We start from the raw sequence: 14,828 nt of genomic DNA on the forward strand, positions 1-14,828 counted from the left end.
TGGACGGGGCAGAGCGGCCAAGATGTCAAGCCCCGCGGGACACGGCGGCCCCAGGGCACGGCCGGACCCCACCCTCACCTGCAGCGCGGCGCCTCCGGACCCCCGACCCGCGGCGGCCACACCCACGCAACCGGACACGCCCCGCCCCGGGGCGCAGGCGCAGAGCCCCCGTGCGCGCCCCCCCTCCCCGCCCCGGCCGGGCCAGCGGCCGCTCGGGCCCGGCGTGGCTCAGGGCCCGGCCGCGCAATGTCCGGCCCGCGGCACGGCGGGCTGCCCGGCCGGGCGGGCGGCCCTTGCCCTTGTGTGCCCCGAGGCCGGGCAGGGCCGTGGGGCGGAGCGGCTCCTCCGCAGGCGGGGGGCGGTGCTGGTAGCGGCGATGGCGGCGCTCATGGCGGCGCTGGCGCGGCCCTTCCGCCGCGGCCCCGCCGGCCTGGGGACAGCACTCCGGCGAGAGGCGATGGGCGGCCCCTGCGGCCGGGGGACTCAGGTAGCCAGGGTGCCGCTCGCTGCGGGGAGTGCGGCCGCTTCCAGGGCCTGCTTGGAATGCGCTGCCCGGGGGCTGGGGAGTCACCGAGCCTGGAGGTGTTTTAGGGAAGAGCGGACGCGGCGCTTAGTGCCGTGCTGTATTTGGCGTGGTGGGGTTCGCTCGTAGGTTGGACTCGGTGATCTCAGAGGCCTCTTCCAGCCTAATTCTCTCCGATTCCCACGGGGTGTGGCCGCCGCTCGCCCCCGCGGAGCCGCTCCGCCGGCAGGAGGGAGGCGGGTGGAGGCTCCGGCACCGCGGGCGTAGCGAAGGAATGGTTTGTTGGTGCGAAAACAGACCTGGGCTCGTTTGAGCAGTACGCATTTGATTTTTGCTTCATACCTTGTGTTTGCTCCGTACTTACGGTTTATGTCCAGTCTAGTGCTCTGTTCGTTTTCCGACGTAATCGTGAGCTTCTGGTGAATATACTTCAAATCCTTGCTTGATGAAGTGACATTTTGTCATATGAAGATTTTTTTAAATTTTAAAGTCTTTTTTTTTGCTCAGAATCTGAAATATAACCGGTGATACAGACAAGAAAAAGCTTTTTTTAACTCGGAGTGATAATGTTCATTAATACCTATCTTATGATCCTACACAGGTGCTTAGGAAAAGCCTTCAGAGAGGAGTCGTGCTTTCAACAGGCTCCTTTTTGGTTTATGAAGCTCATAAGCTGATTTCTGGCTTTGCTGAGGTTCATGCAAGCTTCAAAGGTAATATTTTCTAATTTTGAAGTATATTGCATATTCTGATATGAAACTTAAAATTTTTAGTACCAGAATTATAGAGGAAAATGGTGTAATGCTTTTGATTTTTTCCATTAAGACTGCATGCAGTGTAATTTCATGACAGAATGCTTTTGAATAGGTTATGGGTGATGTGGTAGCACTTCAACAGGTGATTATTTCAGGTATAACTGAAAGCAGATTAGTAGCTCATCCTGTCGGGGATAGAACACATGCACAAAGTGGATAATAACTAATTTGTTGCCCAATCTTTAATTACGCTTATTTACTCTTACTTTAATTAAGTCTTAATGGATCTGTTAGGAATGCAAACCAAAACTTAATCTATTTCTAGAAATTTTAGCTAGTTGAGGTTTTCCGTATGAACACTGTGTAATTTCTGTTTAATCTAGTTGAGCAATACCAAGATAGTTCCTCATATAAAATTGCACAAAAATGTCTTCCGTCTCCCTAACACTAAAATGCGGGAAGCAAAGCCTTGCTTTACCGACTAGAAAACAATTTAACAAGTGGTAAAATGTTTTCTTGTATCCTTTGCATAAGAATAGACTCACTGTGGGAAGGACAGTAACAATATCTTAAAAGGGGATATTGTTGCAGAATTAAAACTTCCTTGTCTAAATAAGGAATTTCAGAGTAAGCCTGACTGAAAGGAGAATGAGCCTAAACTGGATGTGTGCTCACTGTATAGTTGAGGTAGTAGCCAGTTCAGGTAACCTGTTTCTGCATGTCTTAAAAAGAGGAAGATCTTAAATGTTTATGCAGAGAGAAATAAAAATTCAGATAATAAATTTATAAAAGGATAAGGAGCATTTCATGCGCAGGAGTATCAGTGAGTAGATCTGAAGTAGCTACTCTACACAATTAAGAAATAATAATAATGAGGAATAAAGAATTCATCATTTCTCATGAGGAATATAAACATAAATAACACTGCTTAGTTGGTCTTTTCAGTGCTCCCACATGAATCTGACATTTACATTGCCAAGAAAAGCAATGCTAATGCACTTTCTATACAAGACGTGATAAATATGGTAAAAACAAGGGTAAAACAGAAATACCTGAAAAATACTCTAAAATAATAAAAATATAATAATGTGTATAAAACACCTTGTGGGAAATGCATTCAGAAGTTTTGAGTTCTGAGCATTTAGTCTTTAGATATGTTAGTAGTGTTCAGGTTAGCAAGCAAACATAACTATTTAGTGAAGATCATACTGAAGATGTACCATGAAGCTCATTTTGGACACTAAAATCCAAAGCCCACATAGACCATTATCTTATCTTTGAAAGGGTTGAAAGAAGACATTTAGAGATAGCAAGGTTAAAAATTATCCAGAATGCATTGATTTATATTCTAGAATGCTTTCAAGCTGAAGAGGAGGCTTTTGTGTTCAGTCACCTTCAATGTTTTGCTTCTTCTGTGCTGACTTTAAATTGGCTACCATATTTAGTAGGCAACTTGAAAAAGGAAACCTTATAAACATGATTAATTTTTATGAAAGGGGTTAGAACTTCTGTTTTGACTTCTTAAGTTTGATCATGGACCCAGGAGTAATACCAAAGAGACAATAAGCATAGGTAGGTCTGTAAAAAATTAGACAAGGCTTTTGACTTAACAGGTGTTTTTTTAATGCTTTGATGTTGGCAGAAGAGTAAACTTGAAGCTTGTTCTTCTCCTGTACAGTTACATACATGAACAAAATTACCCATCTGCTTCCCTTTGGGTATTTCTCCTTCTACTTCTATCCTTTTTCATGCTATAATCCTCTATAGTGTGGTGTTTGATAATTCTGTTTCCTGTATGCTGTTCCAAGTGCTATATTTATTTATATATTATTTGTATATTATTATATTTTTGCAGTTGTGGAAATTATATTTCCCCACCACTGTTGTGTTTCAGAGTATTTTCTAGAAAAGGCATAAAAATAATGGAACTTAGCTCATAAATTGATATTCTAGAAAGCCAATTCTGATTTTCAAAATTATTTTTGCTATTAGTATCTTAAACACACAGGAGTTCCAGTAGATTGTCTGTTTTGGGGTTGTATTTGGGAAAACCCTATGGACTTCGGTCAGAAAACCTTAAGCAATGTTTTGTTTTGGCTTGTGAGTAAATAATAGGACTCACTCAAACTGCAGTAATGTTCTGGCTAAACTGTGGAACCATAATGAGAATGAAGACTATTTTTAGAAGTTGAGGGTTTTTCATTGTTATTGTAAGATTTAAATTCTTTACATATACTAATGAAGGGGCTTTGTTACTTTCAACTCTGTACTGCACTTGCTCTCCTCGTCCATTTTCCATACTTTTTTTTTCTTTTCTACCATTTTCACGAGTTAAAAAATAACTTATTTCTAGTAGTCTGATGCACTGAGAAAGACACCTTGGGATGTTAAATCTGTCCAGCAACCAAAGCTGTCATGCTGAAAGCTGTTGTAGTGTCACTGGAGAGGCACTAGTTGTCATCCTCATTGTGCATTATGCATGTTGCTTACTCAATCCTGCTGTGCTTGTAAGTTTGAAGTGATGGCCTAAAAATGAGCTACATAATTTTCAGCTAAGTTGTCTTGCTTTAAAATGTTTTGGTGATAATGTCTTAATTAACTACCATTCGTTCTTCTGTTTTCACAATTTTAATTCCTTCATAAGTGGAAGATGTGATTGAACAAGCAGACTACCTGTATGGGAGTGGAGAAACTGAAAAGCTGTATCGGTTGCTGGTTCAGCATAAAAACAGGTACTTCATTGCCCTGGGACATTAGTGTAGCTTCTTTTCTGTGCTCTTCTGTATAAGTTTATCAACTGATATACTCATTGTGGAATGCTGGAGAACCTATTTTTCACCCTTAAGTAAGTAGGAAGGAAGGACTTGTGATGTTTTTCCTCCTGATGGAAAAATGAATGAAGAAAGAACTGATAGTTGTAGGTGAGGGTTAACCCTCAAGTTTTTTAGTCATGGTTGTTCATTACTCTAAGAATCCCTTAGAATACACTGCAAAATTCTGAAAGACTTTAAAGTCTCTATTAAATTAGTAAGCCAATGGTAGTTATCTAAAGTATAATGAAGTGTAAGCAGTGTTCCAAAGCAGTATGTTAACAAAATTAAACTTAAGATCCATAAGCTTGGACTGTAACCTACAATACACCATTTGGTAAATGATATTAATAAATACTTAGTTACAGGTTTATGTGCTGGTGGTACAGCTCATCTGTGGTTTTTACATTGTTTTTCTAGGAAGAATTTAATAATTTAAATACAATTAGAAGGGAAAAAACCACATAATAATTTAAATATTCCAAGTGAGCATCAATACAAATCAGCAGAGTGCTGGAAAAAAATACCATCTAGCTAAGACAAGAGTAGCCCTCTTTTTCCTTCTGGTGTTTTGAGTGGTACCATAGGGCTTTCTTAAATCTGTCTTTCTTTGGAGAAAACAAAAACCTTTCCTGCAGATGTGTTTGCTTTGCAGACCAGAATGACAGACCAAAGATATTTTCAGACAGTCTGTAATAGTGGACTTTCATTTGCTGTTTGTTACCTTGGAGTTGTACATAGCATAGCATGACAGATGATTCACTGTTGTCCTATCACCCACTTTAGATATACTTTAAAATATTACTTTTTTGCTTTGTTTCTCTGATTGCTTTAAAAATTCAGTGTTTCTGTTCCTAACCAGTGACGATGCAGAGTTGTTATGGCGGCTGGCACGGTCATCACGAGATCTGGCTCAGCTTGGTAGTACTTCTGCAGAGGAGAAGAAAAAACTGACATATGACTCCCTTGAGTATGCAAAAAAGGCACTTGAAAAAAATGAATCAAATTTTGCAGCACACAAGGTGAGACTTGCAAAATAACTGAAATCTTGTTTAATTTCTGCTTATAGAAAACAGAACAAATGTCATTGTGTTGTTTTAGGAAACTTCAGCATAATATAACTTTTCAGCTGTGAATGAATGACACTTCTAATTCTTCCTTAAGTTTTTGGAAGATCTGAGTTCAGACTTTTCCAGGTAAACTTCCTCTAGGGAAGCAGAAACATTCAGTGCAGGACCATGGAAAGAAGTGACTGGTCAGGATGATAACAGCTGATGAAATCAGCTCCTCCTGCCCCAGCCTCACCTTAAAGATGTTGAAATGTTGTACGTCACACATTCCATGCCTTTTCTGGGCTCTGTAGAGTTTCACTGGAAATATTTCAGGCCCTGGCTACATTCTGCCCTCGTTTTTTTGGGTTTTTTTTGTTTTTTTGGTTTTGTTTTGGGGTTTTTTGGTGTGTGCTGCTTTTCTCACAGGCAAAGAGGTAGGAAAATGTAGTCACTTGCCTTGGTATCTTGGATCAGGAGAGGACATTGATTCCCTTTACACCTGCAGACCAGCAGCTTGCTCTGATGTTGATCGAGCTGTTCACAACAAATCCTTACTGCTTTGCCAAAGCTCACTGGAACCCAGGCTAGCTCTGTACACTCCAGGAGTGGGGAACAGCTGGGGTCTGGGATTTGCCCACAGCCAAACCTAAAGAGCTGCAAGCTCTACAGTGCACACTGCTACAGCCACAGCAGGGACCAGGTGAAGAAGGAAGGAGGAGACTCTTTGTCTTGAGGTTCCACTGGGAAAGTTTATTCTAGGTGGAGGGAGGAGGGCAAAAAGAGTGCCTTGCCCCCATGTGGAGGAGGTTTTGTTCAGATACAAGTCAGGGGGTGGATACAAACAGCTAACCAATAGGGAATCCTCAGGGGAGGAGTGGGGACTAATCAGGACAGGGGGAGCAGAGGGAAAGGTCACATGGGCCAATGGATGAGAGGATGTCTAAGTGGGTGTTTCAATCAGGGATTGCCCCAGGGGTGAGTGGCAGGGCACATTCAGGAAAAGGGGAAGGGTTACCTTGACAGGCAGGGAGGGGACTAGAAGGAAGGGAGGGGAAGACTTGAGGGACAGCTTTAAGGGAGGGTACAACTTATGGAAAAACCAACTTGGGGAGAACGTGGGAGGGTAACAAAATGAACCATTTAACTCAATGAAATAAACATGAACTGCAACACTGCTTGTGGTTGTTTGTGGCAGGGGCACAAACAGTTCTACTTGGAAGTTTTTTTAAAGGCTCTGTTAATATAGTGCTGTATTAATTTTTTTTGTTGTTGTTATTTGAATTACAGTGGTATGGAATTTGCCTCAGTGATGTTGGGGACTATGAAGGAATCAAGACTAAAATTGGAAATGCTATTATCATCAAAGAGCATTTCCAGGTAATGCAGTTTTTTGCATATGACAAGATTAATGTGTCCAGTATGTATATTGTGTGACAGCTGGTAACTAATTTTTGATGAAATATTGAAAGCATACTTCTGTTCAGACTTCCTAGTAGCACTTTGGTTTTCGGGTTACTGTGACATATGCTCCAGAAATGCCCCAGAAACACAGAGTAAAAATTCTCTCCTGCAGTAAACTAAGTCACTTTAGATGGGAGTCTTGAAATAGCTGAAGTGCTTCACACACCTCTTAGGACTAGATTAGTTGTAACTGTGATATTGAGAAATGGCAGTCTGGCTGTCCTTTTAACTGTGGATTATGTAACAGTAAAGGACAAATACTGGAGAAGATGAAGAACTACTAATTTTATATCACCAGAGATTATATCAGAATCTGAACATGCCAAGTCTCACATGCAAGGTTTAATAACCTACTAAAGAGATGTGCTTAGACATCTGTCAGTGTCATCAGACTTTTGGAGGTGAGCTGATTGAGTTGTGCACTGAATAAGTGGTGTGTTGCCTTGAAATTCTACACACCACAGTCTGGTTTAATTAACAGTATGCTAACAAGCCTATATTTAAATATATTTTAATCTATGTGTCAGAACAACTTCTTTACATATTGTGTTGTTTTTTTCTTCCCACACCAGAGAGCCGTTGAACTGAATCCAAAGGATGCTACAACAATTCATCTTATAGGGATTTGGTAAGATGTATTTTCAAGCTAAAGTTAGCACATGGCAAGAGAATGCAAGAGAATAAAATACCTTGCATTAATTACAGAACTGCTTGGAATAATATAGAATATACTTGTAATTGATGCAAGCATGAAAACGTATTGAACAGATATAGGATGTCATGCCTTGAAAAAGTCTAGCTATTCTTATGCAGTTGTAAAAGATGAAAAATAATTGTTCATTTAATTTATTTGTATGGAACTGTTAAAAAGTCCTTTTACAGATGTTAAGTTTGCTTCATGGAATCCATAGTGGGCATCAGTGATAGCAAGTAGTAGCTCATTTTTTCTGGAGTATGAATGGGGTCAAAACTCAGCACTGACTTTACATTGAATTTCAGTGATGGCTGCAACTTAATACAGTCCCTGAAAAGCTATCAAAAATGAGATGTATTCTGAAAATACTTTTGTTACTATCTGTCAGGATACAGTATTTTAAAAGTTATATGAAAAAAAGGGAGCTTATAAATGCATATATATTAACCAAAAGTCATTGAAATTGAATTTACTTCTCAATGAAAATGATACTAAGAATTACTGTTACATAGCAGATAAATGGACTAGAAATAGAACTTTCCATACTAACCAGGCTATTCTGTGCAAGTGGTGTGATGGAAAGCAATAGCATGCACATGTTAGTGGGAGACTCTAGACGGCACTTTTGGTTATTTGTCTGAAAAAGACCAAAGATGTCACACTGATTTACCAGAGATCTCTATTATAAGATTGAGAGATTGAAAATAAAGAAAGGCAATGTATTTTTAGCCTAAAAGAATACTAAAACCCACAGTCAGTTTTTCTGTGGTTTTTTTTGATCCTAAGTATCAAAGAAAATGATAATGATGAATGCTCCAGAGTTTTTTACTAGTTCAGAACCTTTGGAATCCACCATTCATTCCCATGTGATCTAACACTTGCAATAGTCCAGATTTTTAAGCAGAAGTATATGCTACCAACTGACTAAGCCTCAAAGTCTGTTTTGAGATAGGAAGCATGTTCTGGAAAGTACTTCAGACATTGTTCCCTAGGAAAATTAGAAAATATTATCAGAAATGTTAGATTAATGCTGCTTTTGGCTCTAAAATATTCCCATGTTGTCTATTTAAATCTACTCCTTACTGAATTTCAGAGCCATCTTGAATTGAAACTGGCACTTAGTATCAGCCAGTTCTTGGGTATTTCTCTTTCTTCTTTTTCTAATCTGTCCAGGACTAAATCTGTTTCTGATAAGGCACATCTAATGACATAATTTCAACTCCAGCAGTGTATTCCCTGTCTTGCCTGCCTCTCCTCCAAACATTTACAGTTACTCATTTTTCACCTCCTCTAGAATGCTCTATTTTACACAGTGAATAACAATTGTAATCTCATTGTGGGAGGCTGCTAAAGTGAATATCATTGTTTAATGTTTGCACCCAGAATGTTCTGTGCACTTGAAATGCTTCAATAAAAATGTTTAATCCTTCCAGCACCAATAAGATAGGTGACTGATTGATTACCTGTGTTATTTAGTAGATAGAAAACCAGCATAGCATGGCTTAGCCTAGAGCACAGTGGTTTGATTCTTGAATTTATTTTCATTCTTATAGATCAGAGTCTCAGGAATGTACTGCAGATCTACTTTATACTAATAATTGAGAAAAGCAAAGTAGTGTTGAGGTAAGGCAATGACATTATTCAGTTGTGTTGCTTTTGCAAATACATTAGAACAAAATAAACATAAATCATTAAAATCATTCAAGCTCAAAATCTGTCTCATGCTTAGTAATTGTTCCAGTTTTAGCTACCATAGGTAGTTCCCAGTAAAACACACACCAAAACTTCTTTAGTAGCAGCTTCAGACATCTTGCTATTTTTTTTACAGGTATAAGAACATGCTTATGGAACTTGCAGTGTGTCTGCAGTTTTGACTCTTGGAACCAACAATTATGACATCCAGTTTTTATGTCCAACAACAATTCTGAGACTGTTGCTTGAAAACAAGTGAAATGTGAAGGGTAGATATAAATGTTTCTTTTTCCTTCAGGTGTTACTCTTTTGCTGAGATGCCATGGTACCAAAGAAAAATAGCTGCAACACTGTTTGCCACACCACCAACTTCCACGTTTCAGGAGGTACAGTATGAAAATATTTCACAGACTGTTATTTCACCCACAAAGCTGATGATACACTTTGTACTTATTTTCCTGACAAAAACTGACCTCTGATTATGCAATAGGCATGGAGTTGTGAGTTTACAACTGTCAATAATAAAATGAGAACATGAGAGTGAGAGGTATCTAAAAACATAAAAACCTTTCATTTTCTTCAGCTGTAGCACACACAGAATAGTGTAAATTATTTTAATAGTTTTTGCATGAGAAAATAATAAACTATATGTAACTTAGTTTGTAATTGCTGTTGTGCCCTGTTGGAGATAATTGTCTGTACTAGTCCAATGCTGATGATTTATATGGTGGTGTTATGCCATGTACCTATTTGCTAGTTAACAGAATTTGTCCCCTTATATTAAATGCAAAAAGCAACAGCTCGCTTTGTTACTTAAGATGAACAAATACCCTTTAATTCTCTGGCCACATGTGGTGTGGGCTTTTTTCAGTTGAAAGTACTTTTGTTCCTCTTTTCTATGAAGATTCCTGCAGTCATACACCCTACAACATACTATCCACATGTTAATCCTTTAAAATAGTGCATCTAAACCAGTGTGCATCTTATTTAAACACCCCTACATATATAGAAGCTTGGCAGTTAAATTGGTAATAGAAAAATTTGGTGCAGCTGTTTTAATCTTTGTTTGTTTAGAGCAACCAGTAACTCTTTTGTTCTCTTAAAGTGGGGGTGGGCAGGCTGCTTGCTGTTACATGAAAAACAAATTAGGAGCTGTTTGAAAAATAAATAAAACTCTCTAATAGAATGTCAAGCTTGTAAGTTTTCCTGAAAAACCACTCTCAGAAGAATACAAAGTGTCAGCCAGGATTTCAAATATTGCCAAAATAATGCCAGTCCCAGCATTCAGTTCTGTAGCACTTAAACTTGCTGAAGAAGTAAACTTGTACCAGTAAGATTTCTGCAGTTTCAGTACAAAAACTGTTTTGTAGATACATCCATACTTTCAAGTTCTGTGAGAGCTTTTTCCCTCCCCCTGCTCTCATTAGGAAAAGGTAGGGATGGACTGAGATTTTGGATGGGAAACTTATTGAAAATGTGTGGATATCATAGATGTTTATCCTTATGTAAGAGAGGTTACTGACTGGTGCTCTGTGGGAGTCAGTTCTCTCTCCAATATTTATTAATGACCAAAATCGCAAGACTTTTTTCATCTATTAAATTTATACATGAGAAATAGATGGGGAAAACTGCAGATGTGCTGGATAGTACAAACAAAATTAAAAATTTATCTTGACAAGTTGAACTGGAAAAACACAATCCAGTTTGGTAGGAACAAATAGGATGTACTACACTTATGGGAAAAGTAGTAGGAGGATAGTTGGGTAAGTACTAGTTCTTTTGAGATGATGTCAAATCTAATTGGACATCAGTAGCATTCTGAATTAATAAAAAAACATATCATGGACAGGAACTCCTTCTTCAGGTGTGTGCATAAGACTTTAGTTTGACTATTGTGTTGAGTTTATTCTCCATTTTAAAGAATACAACTTTGTCTTTTTCAGGCTCTCCGTTACTTCCACATGGCAGAAGAAGGTAAGACCTGTGGCTCATTTTGACTGAAAAATATCGTTTAGGATTGATGACTTCAGTAAACCTCTAGCTGTCAGTATTACCTTAGTAACTGTAGCCACCAAACCCAAAACAGTATAATATGATCAGCTGATAACTGTGGTGTGCCCCTCAGCACACTGAGCTGTTACATTGCAACATTTTATCACTATGTTACACATCTAGTATAAATACCAAAGTGAAATTTATACCTTCCTGAGAATAAAGTACACTTCCCTAAGGAATTCAACAGGAGTGCAGAGAGGCAGAAGAAATAAAAAAAGGGAATTCTGTGTTACTTTTTCAGAGTTTTCTTAGGAGTTCGAAAGTCCTCTTTATTCTAAATAGAAAACAGAAAAAGCAGACTTTTTATTATTTCAGAATGTATTATGCCAATCTGACAGTTAAACTGTACACATGATATAAAATAAAATATGAACGTGTTATTTCTCCAGGAGTGAAGCCATAAGCAAAACTCGCTAGCTGAAAGATACAGGAAGACAAGGGAAGGCAGTGTTCTATGAAAGATTTGTACATAGTTAAATTATTGAAGATTAGAGGAAAGGCTCATAGTGTGTCTTCCTGAGTGTCAGGTAATGCAGCTGTGAACTGGAACAGTGAACTTCATCTCAAAATTTGCCTCCAAAACACCTCCATATGTTTTGAAACCTGACCTTAAATCCAGCAGTAGAGAAAGCCTGTGCTGTAAGTATGAACAGCAGGCAAGATTAGTCTTTAATAATGAATGATGCTTTATAAAAGCAAGGTTAAAATCTCTCCTTAAAAAATGTTTCTTCTGTGCAGCAAAAATTAAGCTAGTATCTGTATGTCCTAGCAAATGTGCCCTATTTTCCCTTGCCTATACTTGCTAAGCTGGTTGCACTGCCTGTTTTACCTCCTAGGTCCAGAAAAGCCCAAAATCTGCAAAGCAAAGCTGTTATACTTTAAGCTCACTGCTTTGCTCTTTGTGAGGAATCTAGTGTCATTTACTATATTAACTAGTAAGCTGCTAATTAATATAATTGTTTATGAGAAGAAAAAAAAATCTAGCAAGTGAAAATTTTACATTTGCTTCCTTCTGATCCAAAGCCAAACCATGTTTTCTAAAACAAGTATCAAAGTATAATTTGCTGCTAATTTTCATCTGAAGCTTTTCTCCTGTCTCTATGCAGCTGATCCAAATTTCTACAGCAAAAATTTGCTCTTTTTGGGGAAAACATACTTGAAGTTAAACAATAAGAAAATGGCTCTTCTGTGGTTAAGCAAAGCAAAGGAGTATCCTGCACAGACAGAGGAGGACAAACAGGTGGGAAGTTAAGAACTGTGATCATACACATCATATATCATATCCAAGATGTATGACATCATGGCAGTGGAATGTCTTATAACAGTAACTCAGGGCAACTTACAGTTCAGCACCTTTAGCTCAGAATCACATCAACACCAAAAAAATTCTAGTATATTACTAGCCACCTCTGGAAGCTGTGGTTGGAAATACTCTGTTTTATTTCATAGCAGAGAACTGTTACCCTTTCTTCTTCATGGTAGTTCCACAGTGCCAACAACGACCCAGCCTTAGCTGTGTTACTGAAGGTCACACAGGTACCTCACTAGCCTGTTCCTGTGTGAACATAGAATCACCTTTCATGTGCCTGAAATGGGTAAGGTAGGAATTACATTTTGGAATAGCTCACAATCATGTGAACACAAGGAAGAAAAAACCCAGATGTACCAAAACTTTAACATTACAGTCCTTTCCAGGCCCCTAGGGAGAGATTCAGATGATCTGAGTAAGACAAATTAAAGTAATGTATCTTTGACAGCAGATCTCCAGGGCTAGATGTCATGAGTCACTTAATTACCCTCTGAAACTGTGCAGAAGGATTTTGGTTGGGAGGGTAGGCATCTGCTTCCTACCTAAACATTCAAAGTACTTCCAGGAGAGATAATCCATTAGACTTGTTCATACCTGATAATGCATTCAGTATAAACCAATGCAACTGCAGTTACCTTTCAAAAACAATCCTGTTAGCATCATGACTAACAAAGCCTCAATTTGCATTTGATTTTTTTATGGTTGATTGACCTCTATTTCATTTAGCATTAAAGCTGCAGTTGAGATGCAGCACTCTGAATGTCCAACATAAGAAATACTTTGGTAGGAGTTTGCATTTCACACCTTAGAAACAAACACTACCGAGACAGTGTTTCAGAATCCCTCTGTAGATTCACTAGTAAGCCTTAAACTGTTTCTTCCAAAACTGAGTTCCTTTAGTAACATCTTTCAGTGAAAGAACAAGTCTTGCATTCCTCTAATGCCTTGCACAATGTTTAGGAATTTAATAGCCTAAAGGAGTAGTAGTCTCAGGTGTGTAAGGAATTGGTCATTTCTTCTGACAGTTACCAGTAGCCAGAGGCACACATGAAACCAGTGATCACAAAAGCTTGTCTTTAGGAACCATTCAAAAAGTATAGTCAGGAGTGAATTCTGTGCAGTGGCCAAGTTGTTAAACCACTGATCTGCTTCAGCTACTTGTGGCCTCCTGGTACTGACATCTATTTCTTAATCTTTTAGAGGGGTGCAGAGCTGCTGAACTGAGAAAGGCAGCATTCTCTCCATTCTCTGGGTGAATGTGTAAAATGCAAAATTCATTGGAAACTAGACTTGATAGTCCACTATGAAGGAAACTGGCCTGTGCAGACACTTGAATCTTGTCTCAGCATAACTAGGTTTTCTGAACATTTGTTACCCCAGATACTCAGAGGTTATCTGGCTTACACTGTCTGCATGGCTTGCTGTGTTATTACCATTGTTAGGATGGAAGTTTTTTGTGGTTTGAGAAGAGAGGAGAGGGTGTTGAGATTTTTTTCCTGTTCAGTTTGTTTTTGGGGGGTGTTTTAATATGAATGTTAGAACCATTGCTCCAAGCAAACAGAGCCTCAGAAATGGTCTCACTTCTTAGTTGCTGTCTAAGGTGTTGAAATCCCTAGGCTGGTTTGGTATGGTCAGAGGTAGGAGTTTCCTGCATGCTCCTATTGGACTGCAGCAAATCAAGAACTAGTGTCTGTATTCAACACAAATCAACTTCATTTATGTAGTAAATGAATGACACTGAAGACACTGGCTTAAGTGATTTATTCTGATTCATATTTCAAGTATTTAGCATCTTAAACTATGGAAGAAAAATGACTCGTCCTAGGACTGTCACAGCTGCAGGGAAACATTTGGGTGCTTCTGAGGGAAGTTTTGCTAGAAGAGTCTGTAACCATCTGGGACTCTTATGTTACATTTATTTCTTTCAGGTGCAGAAAGAAGCTTTGGAGCTGCTTAATTCTATATAAGAAGAAACAAGATAATGGGAAGTAAGTGCCTCAGGTTTGAGCAGCATAGGAAAAAGGCCCCAAATACTACTTCAGTTTACTGAAGCTGTTACTAAAAGTACAGCTCAGACCTTCTATCTCCCTCTCATTTCTATTAAAATCTGAACTGAAAGATCTGTTTCATTATGTGATCCTGTCTGTTCATTTACATGGGAATGAAGGGGTCTTCATTCACAAGCAGGGTTGATAGTTAGAAAAGGCTGGGAGAGTGATAGTTAGAAAAGGCCTGGGGTTTAAATTGAGTTTTTTACACTTCTAAACTACAAGTTATTTATGAGGAATAATAAGAAATGTGACTAGTGTAAGTTTAAAGAAAGGAGGGACAGGATAATGATAATAATTATAATCCTGCAGTTTTTTCTACAGTGTTTTCTTGTGAGGTTCAATGGCCTTCAAGAGTAATAGATGCTCCTACAGATTTATCATTAAGCTGCACCATCTTAATTCCAATGGTCTTAAATGCTAGTGTTT

General features: G+C 38.9%; 2 protein-coding genes across 9 annotated transcripts in view; one reads left to right on the forward strand and one right to left on the reverse strand.

The window, feature by feature from the left end:
* Nucleotides 1-1,007, reverse strand: part of CPNE3 (copine 3) — a 29,896-nt gene extending 28,889 nt beyond the window's left edge. For 2 of the 4 annotated variants that reach the window (XM_071421642.1, XM_071421644.1), the window contains exon 1: nt 79-219. The gene's annotated coding sequence lies outside the window, so the exon portion shown is untranslated. Of the gene's footprint in view, nt 1-78; nt 220-887 lie in introns of those variants that run through there. The other 2 variants (XM_071421646.1, XM_071421645.1) reach the window with 2 other exon arrangements.
* RMDN1 (regulator of microtubule dynamics 1) lies at nt 8-14,480 on the forward strand. 5 transcript variants are annotated; one of them, XM_071421647.1, is made up of 10 exons: nt 8-487; nt 1,125-1,236; nt 3,923-4,010; nt 4,951-5,110; nt 6,428-6,517; nt 7,174-7,229; nt 9,286-9,373; nt 10,931-10,961; nt 12,149-12,282; nt 14,280-14,480. In XM_071421647.1, exons 1-10 carry the CDS (start codon nt 23-25, stop codon nt 14,316-14,318), a joined length of 1,263 nt encoding a protein of 420 aa, XP_071277748.1. In that variant the 5' UTR covers nt 8-22; the 3' UTR covers nt 14,319-14,480. The 5 variants fall into 5 exon arrangements, with proteins under 5 accessions (XP_071277748.1, XP_071277749.1, XP_071277750.1 ...); XM_071421648.1 differs by lacking the exon at nt 14,280-14,480 and adding an exon at nt 11,564-11,681 and having other exon boundaries at nt 12,149-12,284; XM_071421649.1 differs by lacking the exon at nt 14,280-14,480 and adding an exon at nt 11,570-11,681 and having other exon boundaries at nt 12,149-12,284.
* The last annotated feature ends 348 nt before the right edge of the window (nt 14,481-14,828 follow it).

The sequence above is a fragment of the Agelaius tricolor genome, unplaced genomic scaffold, assembly GCF_023055355.1.
Source record: "Agelaius tricolor isolate 1412-34295 unplaced genomic scaffold, bAgeTri1.0.p SCAF_2, whole genome shotgun sequence".
Taxonomy (NCBI): domain Eukaryota; kingdom Metazoa; phylum Chordata; class Aves; order Passeriformes; family Icteridae; genus Agelaius; species Agelaius tricolor.